The sequence below is a fragment of the Carassius auratus genome, chromosome 20 (genome assembly GCF_003368295.1).
Source record: "Carassius auratus strain Wakin chromosome 20, ASM336829v1, whole genome shotgun sequence".
In the NCBI taxonomy this organism is placed as follows: domain Eukaryota; kingdom Metazoa; phylum Chordata; class Actinopteri; order Cypriniformes; family Cyprinidae; genus Carassius; species Carassius auratus.
Window position 1 is genome coordinate 2573119 of NC_039262.1, and position 14564 is coordinate 2587682.

Below are 14564 nucleotides of genomic sequence, written 5' to 3' on the forward strand. Positions count from 1 at the left end.
GACGTTGTTTTCCTTTTTCCTGGAACGTCCAGTCAGAGAAGGGTCTGGCTGCAGACCATGGGCTAGTGGAGCTCCACTCTCAAACCGGAAATACGTCACCTCCACTTGAAAACATCAAGATGGCGTCGCCGGGAGTACTTCAAACTTAAACTCAGGTAATTTTATCTCTGCATCGCTTAAATGGTGAACTGACGCTGTTGTAACGTGCAGTGTAAGAAAAACGCACAGGGCTTACGTGAAATTACTAACAAAAGAATTAATAAACACTATGGATTTATAGATTTATATCGCGAGCAATGTTGATGTCTGGCCACTGATCATATATACACCACACAGTAATTTATAGATCAATGTGTCTGTCCAATGTGTTTTTTTATTAAGTTATCAAGTTCAATTACAAACCTTTACACCAGATTTCAACAACTGAACACATATAATTAGTGTTGATACAGACAAATAGAAAGAAAAAAGATGGAAAAAAATAACAAATAACAATAATCACACCATAAGATAAAACAGAATAAATAACGGAAAGAAAAAGAAAGATGTCTTAGGGTCTTATTCTAACAACAAAAACAAGTTCAAAGCATACAAGAGTTTCTGGGCGTTCCTGTCAATCCTGTAATGAAGAGACTTTGCAAATATCTTTAGTTCATTCTTCCATCCGCTGAAGTGAGGTGTAACCTTTAAAAACGTACTTATCTTACTTATCTACTTATCTATGAATCTAGTATTTGCACAAAGTAATTAAGTTATTTATCAAAAAGTCTAGGATCTTTTCCTTCAACAATACTCCAACCTTAACTGAGTTCACAGTCAAAGGGTGTATTGATATCTGTTTGAAATGAAGCCAGTTTTGAAATTCCAGCCAAAAAGTCTGTACAGATTCACATTTCAAAAACATATGATCAACAGTTTCAATATCTTTCTCACAGAACCTGCATGACTTGTTCTCCCAATTAAATCTTTCTTGTAGGAAGTTATTAGATGGATAAATGTCCTTTCGAATTTTAAATGTTACTTCTTTGGCTTTAGGAAGAACTGGATAAGTAAAATAAAGCTTCCTTATTTTCTTTGCCTCTTCTTCAATAAATTCTTGAAGAACATACTTTCTTTTCAGTTGACTGGGGAAGTACAGTTTGGATAATACATTTCTGATAAACTTATTTGTTAATTGTTTGCTCTTTAAATTTTTACCTTTAGTACATGATGGATAGCATAGATGTAACTTAGTTTTTGGTGGCTTGTGGTAAAATAACGTAGTGAATAATGAAAGGACACGATCGTTTTGTATGTGTATTCCTTTAGCATTTGTTGTATAATGTTAAAAAGGTCATATGAGGTGGTTGTTTTCATATTAAATTTTTCATTCACCTCCAGGGATAGGATTGGCATAGAAGATGCAGCACTCTTAACATTTTAAATGTATGTTGCCACCTTAGAAGTCAAGGTCTTTTTACATGTGACATTAACATATTTATTTTTTCTATTTTGTTGTTCGGTTATTCTATTGTTTGACTTTTTTTGTTTCAGATCAAATGTATATCAAGTGTTATCCATCCTCATAACACCTCCACAAATAGAGAGTGGAACTTCTGAGCACCATCACCTTGTCTGCTATGGGACTGTCATAGGTGAATGATGCAGTACTATTCTGTGTTGAATTTACCTAACGTCAGCACACAGACATAGTATTGTTCCAGTTTTGCTGTGCTCATGTCTTCTTTGTGTCCCCAGCCCAGCAATCAGATGCATCAGAACAACAAAGCACAACTGTGGTGGACCAGGCACCTTCAGCAACGAGTAAATTGCTTTAACATTAATGATAATTAAATGTCAGTATTGTAATTAAACTTGACCCATCTAACGTAATTGTTCATGCCAGAGATTTAACAACACTGTCAGTCAGGAGCATATTTAACAGGAGGCACACTTCAGCTGGCTTGATGGTGACTTCAGTAAGTGTGGTTGACCCTCTTGTTTATGTTGCTATAACAATTAGACTAAGTAATCTCACTCTCTTCCATTTCCTTAACATGAAACTTCAGGTGCAGTGAAGATATTTAAAGAGACACTATCTAAAGTACAGAAAGCCGTACATAATCTCTAGGTGCAGTCGCCTACAGTACAGCCAGCTTCACAAAGACTGTGGGGCTGGTCACCAGGAAAATGGCCAACAAGGAGTGCTTTTGGGGTTTTACTCCTCAGATGACCACCCTGGCTACTGTAGCTGGGATTGCTTCACAGACAATGGAGGTCTTGAAGAGTAAAGTGTGCATGCATGTGAACACATTGTGTTATTACAGTAACAATTATGGTCACTTGCAGTTCATGTGTTTTCAATGTAGTGTAAGATGTGTTTATTATTATTATTACTCAAAAACCATTAAAACTTCTAAATTGTGGAAGTTATTCTTCATTATTTTACTGTGGTTATTTTGTATATGTTGTTATTTTGATTAAAATACAAAATTCAACACATAATTCTGGTTGAGGTATTATTTTAATAATTTATTTAATATTTCATTTATTTTTCACTGCTAAATATTAAAAACACAAGGTTAACTTTCTAAAAAGTATGGAATGTTACATTGACAGTTGTACACTGGTAAAACAAACATGAAAAAATTGATGTCTGTAGTGCATAAAAATAGGATAAAAAAATGCTGTCTTGTCATAAACCGTAAAAGATTAGTATATATATATTTTTTTTATTTCTACTAGGTAAAAGTAACAAAGATAAAAGTACAGAACATATTAACATTACGTACAAAGAGGTGACATAACTGGCAAAGCACCCTTTATACGTGTATATAACAAGTAATACAAAACGAAAGTTTGGTGGTAGTGACATATTTTCCCTCTTAAATGGAGCTCCACTCGCCCCCATGGAGGCGACGTAATTCTACGTAAAGTGTTACCCGGACCAACATGGCCTCCGCGTCATTAGTGGAGGCGACGTAATTCTACGGAAAGTGTGGCCCGGTCCAACATGGCGGCGGCGTCGCTAGTGGAGGTGACGTATTTCCGCTCTTGAGTGGAGCTCCACTCGCCCATATGTCTGCAGCCAGACCCTCTTCTCATTGAACCTAATTAATATTCATGAGAATCAAGTAGATGTTTCTATGTAATAGCGGTATGCGGGCGCCCCCTTCTGAGCCGGAGTGTAAACATTAGCGCTCAAACACTAAATAAAATTACCAAGTAACTTTATTCAAAGCGCCACATTTAAATAATAATGGAATGCTGTCGAGGTAAATAAATCCCCTGCAGCCTAAATATATCAAATTATCAGAAAAACATTTTAGTAAGGCTACCTTTAGCCCATTTAATTTTTGTCATTTAGCTTTGTATCATAACTTATACATTTATTTGAAGATATCAAAATACATTTTCACTTTATTACACGGTAAATGTGAAATAAACAGTTTAGTCTACTGAGCCAGAGCCACGTAAAAGTAGAATTATTTCATAATATTTCCATTATGAAATATGCAGTGATTAGCATATCAAAATAATAAACAGAAAATTCACATAAACCGATTATATAGGCCTAATGCATAAATATTGCAACTACATAAAGTGCAAATACAGGCCAACCTGTAAGATGTCTAGCTTGTATCTGTTTTTAATCTGTTTTTATAGTCTATGGTTTCTCCCCATGTTCTCAAAAACACAAAAACACTTCTCACAGAAATTCACCTCTGGGTATGTCAATAAGCAATGCCTTTCAGCAATACCTTTTTTTTTTTTTTTTTGGTGATTTGCTGGGAAATATCTCATCTCCATGCTTACCTTAAGCTTAGGATGTGAAAATATTTACCAGACCAGTTTTTCACCCAGTCTATGTCAGAATAGATTGTTTCAGAGACAGGTGAAGGGTAAATGTGTACACTAAAAAAAGAAATATTGGTGAGCCTATTTCAAAAAGATTTGTGAATGGTTTTAAGAGGTGACCAGTTTCAAATGCACCAATGGTGCCTGGTGCACCGTCACATAGATTTCAGTGAACTTGGAGACCTCAGATCTAATGATCTTTCCTCACCCTTATATCCCAAATATTGGTATTTGCTGTGAGAATTAACATGCTACATTGAAGTCTCATGTGAGCAAAGCCGTGAACAGTCCTGATCTCTCCTCTCCAAAAGATCTCTTTCATTCCATCTCCTTGCAAACAGATGAATACTTTCTTTGTTTGCTTTAACAGGTGATTGAGAAATATCAGTTGATGTGATCTTGAAAATATCCCAATTCCTGTATGTTGTGAATCGATTTTAAATGGGATCTGGGATTAAATGGATTTTGATGTTCTCTGTCTGCCTGAATTTGTAGGATGTTCAAATGTTTGTATAGCATGTGTGATTAAATTGATGAATATCTTGATCAGGGGAATTTCACCAAGCTTGTCAAGAACATGTTTTGGGGCAGTTCACCTGGCCAGGGATTTCACGATTATGTTTAGGCAACGGCTAGACTGAAGGTCTACAGTTGGTCTTTAATGGTCGAGATATTGATTCAAGCACATCTCACAGTGGTTCCAGACAGACAAGTTCTTCACATCTTACTGTTAAACCTATAGTCTGTCTAGCTGAACTACGTGAAGATGATTTCTATAGCGACGCATGTATGGTTTCAATACACTGAGCTATGAAATCAAGGCAAATATGTTGAACAAAGAGACTTTGAGGCTGTTGATTAAAAGTATTTCAAGTTTTAATATAATGACTATTACTCAGGTTATAAATATTGTAGACTACCATGTCTTGTATTCACGAGAGTCTACATAAGATTAAACAATAAAAATATGCACATTCCCTCTTTGACTTGAACATAAGCAATAAAAAATACACATTTGAGAATGATCCTTAGTGAAATTGGTTACAATACTTGGTATAATTTAGTCTATTTAAATGAAGAGATTTCTTTTGACCATTTCTGGGGAGCAAAAGAACATCATTATGCATACATTCCAGAACTTCATGCATAGTTCAATCTCTTATTAATATTAGTTTCTATTTGAATATGGTTAATATTCTTTTTTTTTGGGGGGAGGGGGGAGGGTTTAAGACACATCCTCTGAACATCAGACACTGTGATCCAGTTTCTAGCCATTCATGTGATCAGCGTGGCCCGTGATGAAGTTCACAGAACATGTCGAGCCTGATGAACAGAAGCAAAAATCAAACTTTTAAATGTTTTAGAATCATAAATCATGTCAGAGGATCAATGCTTACCAAGAACTGCTCTGTTACATGCGTCCCAGCATGTTTTCCATTTGCTCAACCTTTCTTGTGACAGCAGCAAGTATAATGACTGTTAAGGTTAAAGGGTTTGAAATACACCATTCAACAAATTTAAAATTAATAAAGCTCAGCAAATTATGTTAGAATTAAGATTTTTTGTGTGAATTATTCTTTTAAGAGCGATGACTTGCATTACATTCATTATGAGGAACGTAGTTCCACTAAACTTGTAGTTCCCCATGTGCTTCAAGCACAACTGGAGAACGTTACTGAAGTGGGACATTATTTCGAAAGGATATGTTTGGCGTTGAGGTCCTGTAGGGAGGTTTGTGTCTGTCTCTGGAAGGCCAGTCGGGCCTCACACATGCAGGGGTCCTGAACGATCTCCACCTTCACCTCTTCACATCACAATCAAACAACAAACATCACAGAAATACCTCGCAAAGGGTGATTTGAATTAGGGGTAATTATAGATCAAACCATCTACCCCCCAAGCACAAAGGGAAAGTTACTTAGCAAATATGTAACACCTTTCATCAGTTTATGCAATGTTGTTCCTTTCTGAATTTCTCGCAACATTGTGAGAGTGTTACATATCATGAGTTTACATCTATGTTGAATCAACTGACTCAACATGTCAGAAATTACAAGACACTGACAGATGAAGTTTCCTAGTTACTACAGTATATTTTTAATGAATGATTTTTGCAGGATCATGGGTCATGACTGGAGGAATGGCTGCTGTAAATTCAGCTTTAATATATAAACAGAAATATTGTAATAATATATATATTTTTATTTTAAATCAAACAATTGCATTGCTTGGTGTGCATTAGAGATGTTCTTCAAACATTCGAAAACTTTACATTTTAACATCATACAAGACGACTTTCTGGTCACTTTCTACATAATATACCATCGTGAAAAATACTAATGTTTTTAGGGGTGCTTGTTGGATTTGTTTTCTGTCTCTCCAATATTCAGTGGCTATTGGATTTATTATTTCCAGTATCAATGTCTACTGGAATTTTTACCCATTTTTCTTACAGGTATCATTCCTTCCCAAAGCACATGAAGTGGATGGTTACAGAAAACATGTTTGAATAGTACTTCTATAAACTCTTACGTTTTTTGTAACATTTTTTCTTGTCTTCTTGCAACACAAAACCCCGGTGGCACTCACAGTGATAGGAAGCATCTTCGTTGATGCAAATGTGTTCACATTCATGACCCAGCGCACAGTAGTCCAGACCTGCAATAAGTTAAAACCCTAGAGCCCCGAAGCTAACAAATCTCATGCAGCAACACATGACAGAAAATACAACAATTATTTTATCGCTCTAATTGTTTATGCTATTTAAAATTCCACAAGACAAACATAATTTTCAGCTCACTACAGAAACCTATCATAAAATGGTATGATAGCAATCCCATTTATGAAGGTCTAAAGCAGAAAACTCACTGGCACTACCATCTCGATCAGCGTCACTGGCTTGAAAACATGATTTCTTATCCTGCATTAAGACAAAGCCAGGAGGACACGAGCAGTAATAAGAGGAATCGCTGGAGATGCATGTGTATTGGCAGTCGTGGCCCAACGCACAGGAATCCACACCTGAAATGAGCCATAGTGTCGACCAAAAGATGGGGGGTTTCAGAATGTCCATTGGGACATGTTTCAAAATTACATTTATTTAACATTTAACATTTATAGCAATCTGATCACAAACTAGGTCTAATGCTTTGCTGGAATTTAATTTGATGTTTTTAGATCACGAAATGGTATGAATGAAGTCATAGTCATTTCTGATCAGAACTAGCACTACCTTTACCATTTTGGTTGCCTTCATTCTTTTTGTTTCGGTCACCCTTGTGTACACTGTCACCATGTGCGTAAGCGCCAGCGCCTCTAATGGAGCATGTTCGCATGTCGTCGTTCAAGACAAAGCCTGAGAGGCATTTGCAGTGATACGAGTGGCCACTGCTCACACAAATGTGTTGACAGCTGTGTCCTATTTCACAGGTATCTATATCTGAAACAAGCCATAGGACAACTACAGTAACACTGGCAATATTGTGCAAGATAATTTCCTTTAAAACAAACAAGTGAACATCAGGAATTTTCCATTTGGTAAATGTGTAAAACAGTGGGAAAGGTCATCATGACCAAGCTTATTATCTGATTTTAAGCAAGAAACCAATTCCTCACTAACTTTGACTTATCAGTGAGATTTTTAAAGTAATTGGAAAAATAAAAACTTGGAAATCTGTACGGCAAATAATCTTATTCCCAATTATTTTTTCAAAATAGATGTATATTTATTTTCGTATATATGTAATGTGCCTTGACTTTTCACACATTTGAAGTAATACAAGCTACTTGTTTTACGAATCTTGTTTTAGTTTTGGGTTTTAAACTATCACATTTTCAAGCCAACACTTAACCAAAATGCATCCTGCTCCATTTGCCCCAAAAATGAAATGCAAAATCTTCCTGTAAAAATGTAGCTATGGTTTGTCATCTGTCTCAGACGTACAACACATTGACACTGATGTTATTGCTATTCTGTTTCACAATGAAACAGTACTGAACAAAAGAGTCCACAGTAATTCAACAGTGATTTTGAATGGGTTGAATCAATGGCTAGAATTACTGAATTCTGAATTCAGGACAAAAATCATAACATTGCACACATTTAGCTAAATTAATGCTCTGTTCCAAAACTGAGTGAGCTGCCTTGAAACAATGCATCTTAAAGCGCAAAGATTGTTCCAAAATATCAGCTACATGGTTATGCTGCATTGTAAAATATAATTCTGGCCAAAATCTAATGTAGTACATTTATACATGCAACTAATTAAAATAGAAATCTTTAACAAATATTTGTGCTATGTGTTTTTATTGTCATTAAGTTTTGCATGATAATTTTTATACTCTTTTGTGTCAAGTCTCCTTTATGCTTTATGTGAAGAGCTCTATCTGTATGACATGAGTAAAGTGTCCCAAAAGCCTAATTTTTTTTTTAGTCTGCCTGATGGTTACAATGCTGCCTATGTAGGCAGTAGACAAAGCAGCTCACTACATTTGGAACAGAATTTACATCTTCATGTAACCTGTAATTTAGCACACACAATCAAATAAATGGTATCACATGATACCAAGTCAGGGCCGTGCACAGGGGGGTGGCCCGGTGGCCAGAGCCACTGCCCCTCTGCCCTCATCGACTGAGGTGCCCCTTTTCCCCACCGCTGCGCTCAAAGCATTCCGTTGATTCTGCGAATCCGCTCCAGGTTTTCCCGCTCGCTCCGCACTCCGCAGCATCACCAGGCCGGTGCGGTGACACACTGGATGCGTTGCGCAAGCGTCTCAGCCGCGTGGCGTGTCGGTTTTTAATTCGGCTCCCATGTTAACAGGTTAGAGCTTACAGACCACCTGCGTGAGACGCGCGTCTCAGGCGCGGCTCGAGCCGCGCGGCAAACGCTTGCTTGCTAGAAATAGAACCGACGCCTATTTTTACCGCGACACGCGCGCGTGTTGGAAGCTTTTCCAGGCTAAATATAATAGGAAAATGTGTTTAAATGTCATTTTGTACACAAATACATATGAATTCCTGATATTTTGATATTTGAAAGTCTATAGGTTGACATAAATTCAGATATAAATGTAATTAAAAAAATAATAATAGTAATAATTATCGATTTTCAAATATCGCACCTGTCAAACATAATCTATTTCGCCGTCAATATTTTGACGGTGTCCTTTATCAGTAGGCGTAGGTGTGTAGAAAAAAGTATATATTGTTTTAATGAAGACATGAGCCTGGTCTGTCAACGGTCTCCCTCACAGCAGCAGCGCGCCAGCGCCGCGCCAGGCACGCTTCTGGTGTGTAAAGACACAACCACGCTTCTGGGACGCTTCAGACATGCGGCGCTCACGCCATGCAGCCAGTGTGTCACCGGCCTCACAGTATATGTCTGCGGCGCTTGTGAACACGACAGTTCACGAAAGCTGTCGCTTTAACAGATAGGCTATGCAAGACAGTGGTTGAATCTGCGAAATTAGTCATTTGTGTTTTTTTTTTTTTTTTGTTAGAGTATTCTCCTGAGAATGATGCTATGTACTGTTTCACCTGTAGGCTTTTCATGAATGATGAAAAATGTATTTGAGCGTGTACTGTCTTCTTTTTTAATTGTACATTTTGTAATAACTGGATAATTTGTGTTAACAAGCAACCACCCCCTTAGTGCCCCTTTTTTTGGTTTAGGCCACTGCCCCTCAAAATGTCTGTGCACGGCCCTGTACCAAGTAATACAATCAGAACAAAAAGCTGGCAAGCAATTGCTAAATAGGTCAGTTAAATAGGATTGCTGGCATTGTCGCAATATTAGCATTCTCTATTATTAAGCTTAAATTAGTAATTGTTAGAGAAAATCAATTATGTTTGTACTAAGTATGTTTCAAAGTCTAAAGTAAAGCAGTTAGCATAATCTGCTGGCTCTTACGTTTTAGGGAACATGTTTTCTGGTCTTCGTTCAAAATATAGCCCTTCCGGCACTTGCAGTAAAAGGAGGAGCCACTGCTGACACATATGTGCTCACAGTCATGTCCCATTGCACAGGCGTCCAGACCTGGAACAAGCTTTCATTACTCAACTGGAGTGAGGAGGCCACTCTAGCAAGAGTAAGTTTATGAGCAAGCAACTGTCTGGAATTCTAAAAATAAATTGCTTTAGTTTTAAGAAAAACAAGAAATGCTTGTAATTGCCTAATGTAGTAAGTCTTATATAATAATATCACTCAAATTATATGCCCTTAGTTTGCATAGCATTTAGCATTAAATCAGTGTTATGGTACTAGCTAACAGCTGCACTAAGCAAATAGTTTGGACACTTTGAGGGTGTAACTAGCAAGCACTTTTCTAGCACAGCACTTGATTGAGCAATTTTAATGTCCAAAAGATCGACTCTTGCCCTGAAAAAGACAAACAATTTTAATTATCCACAAACAGTCAAATATTCAAAGCTCTCAGTTATCAGAGGTTTCTATGAAAAACATACTTGAAGTACTCTTAGTCTCACAACAATTGTGTGAAAAGACATTGAAAATATTAAATACCTAGAGCATTCCAAGACCTTCATTCCACAAGAATAGGATGCAAAGCACATAAATTAGATGATTTAAAGCATTCAGAAGAGCCAAACATTTAAGAATGCTTCTTTGAATGATCGGTGGACTTTTTCAGCATTCACATACTGAAGAAAGGTTTCCTTCAGAATGTGTTGCGAGCCAATGATTCAGACTCCTGGAAAACAAGATAATTAACTTGAAACCTATAATTCCAAATAATCATAATGCATGGATTTAATGTCTGAAGTTTTAAATTTGGTATTCAGACCCAGCTGTTTTCCAGAGAATGAATCATCACCCACTTCCAAGGACTAAGATATATCTTGTAAAAAGGAAAGACATAATAGCCCCATCTCCCCTTTTTTGCATGAACCCTACCACACAATGTCTCCCGGAACTTTGAAGTGAGCTTCTCAATGACACCGTAGGTCTCCACGTAGAACACATGGTCCTCAAGTGGATTGCTTGCCATGAGCTTCAATGACTGCTTGTCAGCCCTGTCCACTCCGACTGCGTAAATCTCAATCCCAGAAGCTCGTGCTGCAGACGACACCTCCTCGACTTGGTCTTGAGGACGTCCGTCAGTGACAATTATGGCAACCTTTGAGATGTTCTTCGATTTAGGTCGCGCTCCTGACTTTTCAGTGAAGGCTTCATCCATGGCTTTCTTGATGGCCATACCAGTCATGGTTCCCGAGGCGAGGGGTTCGATGCGGTTGATGGCTTGTTTTATAGAGTCCTTCGTAAGATGGTTCTTCAGCAGGAACTCAATTTTGACCGTGCTGGCATAGTTTACCACGGCGACACGTGTGGCATCGGGGCCAACGTCAAGAGTGTCCACCATGTCAGCCAGGAAGATCTTGACCTTCTCAAACTCACCTGGACGCACGCTACGTGAGCTGTCAATGATGAAGACCAGGTCCAGTGGGCGGCTCCTACATTGTGAATCTGTTGCTGAGAGTTAAGCAGAGATTGTTAAACACATCGGAATTGTGTCAGTGTCAACACAACATAATTAAGACTGGCAAGTTAGTTCATGAAAGGTTTAGTAAAACAACCACATTTACTTTCTAGTTGACATTATATGTTTTGAACCAGTGGAATAGTAAATGTGAGTAAAGCATATTCTTTGCATACAAACAAAAGGATTAGTCAAATTAGATTAGTCAGTTTACTAAAAACTGAGTTTGGTCACTTCTTAAACAAATCCCATTGGATTACAGCAAAATAAAATACTTTAACACAATGGAATATGGAAAATTTACTTTTTTTTTCTATATAAGATACCCTACAGCAGGAATAAGCAATAACTCAGGATAATTGGGCCTTTAAATGTCATTTTGCTTTGTCCAATTTTTTTCTTTGTTCCAACAAATAAACTTTAAGATTCCTACTGCTTTAATGTGAAGTGTGTACAGTCCTGCTACTGAAGGGCCATTGTAGTAGTAGTAGTAGTAGCCCTTTATTGTTACTAGTCACAAGTACCAGCGATATTAGCCATCAACCTGTCCATACATACATACATACAATATGACGGGGGGTAGACGGGACAGGAAGACAGGGTATTTGAGGTATTTGTCCTGCAGAGTTTAAGTCAAATCCAGACTAAACACACCTGAACCAACTAATCAAGGGACTTTTGCACCGTATAACTATTGCTAGAAGGACCCGGGTTCTGGTGTGTTCGCAGTGCAGGAAATAGGAACATCTAGGAACTGCATATTTATAAAATAAAGAACAATTTTTCCTTCTGTTTTTAAAAAAAATCTCTGTCTGCATGAAAACGCAAAAGCATGCTATGAAGCACTGTCAAAAGCATGCCAAGCCAACAGGTGGCGATATAATCTCAACCGTAAAGTTGATGTCATGTTGTATGTCAATATTTATCAAATATTTTTTTTTTGATAAATCTCCACCCTGGCAGGAGTTTTCTAAAATGTTTGGTTTCAGTGACCTGCTGCTGCAATTGCTTGTGGACGAACAGCCAAACCGCATAGAAAAATCTCTGAGTTTGTTCGGAAAGGGCCCAAATTAACTCCTACTTTAAAATGGTGTATAAAATGGTTACATAGAAACTATCAGTGATGTAAGTGAATGCTAATTGGCCAAATGTTTACAAAACACAGACTACCCGACATTTTTGAAAAGCCATGGGAAAATATTTACTCCATGAACATGGAAAACAGCGATAACAGCATCTAGCATTTTTCTACAGCACTGTTTCTTTTCTCAGCCTTGACTTAAATCTCCAATGACAGCAAGTTGTCATTGGAGATGTAGTCAGATTTTCATCAAACATGTAAATTGTGTTACTTTCTATCTCCGTTATCACGAAACCCACAGCTCCGATCACTCACTGGTTGTTGATGTTTGTAGATGCATAAAGACATTGCTGTCGGCTACTTCAGAGTTCCTGCTGCCGGTGCGAATGCAAACAGGAAAACTGCCCGAGGGGCAAATTGGTTCTTTAGGAACCACTATGCTGGCTAGCTCTGAAGGTCTTCAGGATTACTAGAAGCGTCAAGGCATGTGTTGGGGCTCAACTATACAGGACATTGTCCCTCCAGAAGCAGGACTGGATACCCCAGCATGAACAGATGGAGGGTTAATCAAAGCAGTACAGTATACATGGAATTATACCTGTCCTCCCTGTGATGGCTACCCTGCCGTGGGTAATAATCCTGTTTGGTACCCCTGGTAATGATTCTTGTGGAACAGTAGACATTAGTAGGAACTGTGGTGGGGTGGTCTGAAGATATGCCTCTTGTGTCAGACTGGATGTTGACAGGGATTGGGATGAGATCTTTGGGGAATAAGGCCTTAATCTATGAGTGGACACTAGGACAGGGTGAGGTGAAGCTCTTAGAGGATTTGTCTCTGGTGTCAGCATGGATACTGGCAGGGATTCTAGGTAGGCACTTTGGTCATATGGTTCTAACAGATTTTTCTCGACCTATATATGGTTGTTGTGGAACAACAACAGGTTGATTTGACACCACCTTTGAAAAGCCTGTACTTTCCCCTGATTCTCCTGTAAGTTTGTTCTGGATATTTAACTTTTCTGCAAACTATTGGTGAACATTCACCTCTCAGCTGCATGCGTGCTTCAGTTGAATATTGGTTATTAATTGTATTATGCACCTTTGTGGTTGGGGTGTCTATGAGCCAATCATGAACTTTGGGTTGAGAAGGAGGTGTGGGTCCTGGACAGCTACAGGGATAAGATGGGACAAAATCTTCCTCCTCTGTTTGTTAGGATGATCAGGTCCATCTAACCAGTATTTACTCCTCTATACTACGGATCATCAGAAGGTTGAAGTGCAAGAGCAAATTAGCCAAACAGAAATTCAGTCAAACAAATACAACTGTCGTTGTTTGCAATGCCCTAATTCCACACTGTTAAAACAATTTTACAATACATGCCACTCAAATATCACACAAATGCTTTTTTGTAGCATTCATGCACATCAAGGAATAGTTCACACAATAAATTCAAACCTGTATTTATTTGTATCTTCTGCAGAATATGAAAGGAGATTTTTGAACAAAAGATACACTTTTCAAAATATCTTCTTGTGTTTCACAGATGAAAAAAAATAATACAGGTCATAAAAGAAAAAGAAGACAATTTTAATTTATGGGTGAACCTTCAGTGCTCAAATATGCATGTATTTTATTTCACATTTGCTATTATAAATGCACTAGACACATTTTCAACATTGTGCATTGCACTAGAATCTTCTACTCATATTCCTGTTACAGCATGCACAAAGTCATCAAACTATTTTTGTAGTGCATCAAGGAAAATAATGAAACCATAAATGTTCCATTGAAGTGATGTAGAGTAGTTCAAGATACAACGCAAAAATTAACTGACAAACATTAGAATTAAAAGTGTCTTAAAATCAGGAACTTACCTGCTGGGTTCAGCGTCCGGTGTTGAAGCGCATTATTTCTTCTTTGTGCGTAACTTTGTGCTAAAATTTGGGATGGGTTGTTATGGGTTGTTAAGTCATAGGATTCACAGAGATCGACCAGCAGAAGAGAAAGGCAATATACCAAACTCCCAATGAAGGACTTCATTGTTTCTCAGTTCTTCTCAAGTCTGCTTCAAGTTTGTGTGCGGTCCTCTCGTCTAACTGACTGACACCAGTATGATTCCAACAGCATCCTAGTCTGCACATTTAAAGGGCT

The 14564-nt window shown here is 37.8% G+C and overlaps 1 protein-coding gene and 1 long non-coding RNA gene across 5 annotated transcripts; one reads left to right on the top strand and one right to left on the bottom strand.

The window, feature by feature from the left end:
• Nucleotides 1-23: 23 nt before the first annotated feature.
• On the top strand, nt 24-2419 carry LOC113120538 (uncharacterized). 2 transcript variants are annotated; one of them, XR_003294629.1, is made up of 4 exons: nt 24-155; nt 1534-1634; nt 1738-1958; nt 2049-2419. It is a non-coding gene; the product is annotated as an uncharacterized LOC113120538 (long non-coding RNA). The 2 variants fall into 2 exon arrangements; XR_003294628.1 differs by having other exon boundaries at nt 1534-1958.
• Nucleotides 2420-5248: 2829 nt separating this feature from the next.
• Nucleotides 5249-14490, bottom strand: LOC113120516 (matrilin-3-like). 3 transcript variants are annotated; one of them, XM_026290384.1, is made up of 7 exons: nt 14288-14490; nt 10749-11324; nt 7061-7276; nt 6706-6858; nt 6370-6495; nt 5543-5641; nt 5249-5304 (listed from the first exon to the last, which is right to left on the bottom strand). In XM_026290384.1, exons 1-7 carry the CDS (start codon nt 14451-14453, stop codon nt 5249-5251), a joined length of 1392 nt encoding a protein of 463 aa, XP_026146169.1. In that variant the 5' UTR covers nt 14454-14490. The 3 variants fall into 3 exon arrangements, 2 of the variants coding, with proteins under 2 accessions (XP_026146169.1, XP_026146170.1); XM_026290385.1 differs by lacking the exons at nt 6370-6495; nt 6706-6858; nt 7061-7276 and adding an exon at nt 9747-9872; XR_003294626.1 differs by lacking the exons at nt 5249-5304; nt 5543-5641; nt 6706-6858; ... (1 more) ...; nt 10749-11324; nt 14288-14490 and adding an exon at nt 9747-9962 and having other exon boundaries at nt 6461-6495.
• Nucleotides 14491-14564: the final 74 nt, after the last annotated feature.

Excerpts from the sequence above, each read along its gene's own strand:
- LOC113120516 (XM_026290384.1), bottom strand. The coding sequence starts at position 14,453 with ATGAAGTCCTTCATTGGGAGTTTGGTATATTGCCTTTCTCTTCTGCTG. Across the intron at positions 5,642-6,369 it reads GAAAAAATGTTACAAAAAAC|AGGTGAAGGTGGAGATCGTT; the intron begins GTAAGAGTTTAT and ends TGTGATGTGAAG. Across the intron at positions 5,305-5,542 it reads ACAGGACCTCAACGCCAAAC|TTGCTGCTGTCACAAGAAAG; the intron begins ATATCCTTTCGA and ends CAGTCATTATAC.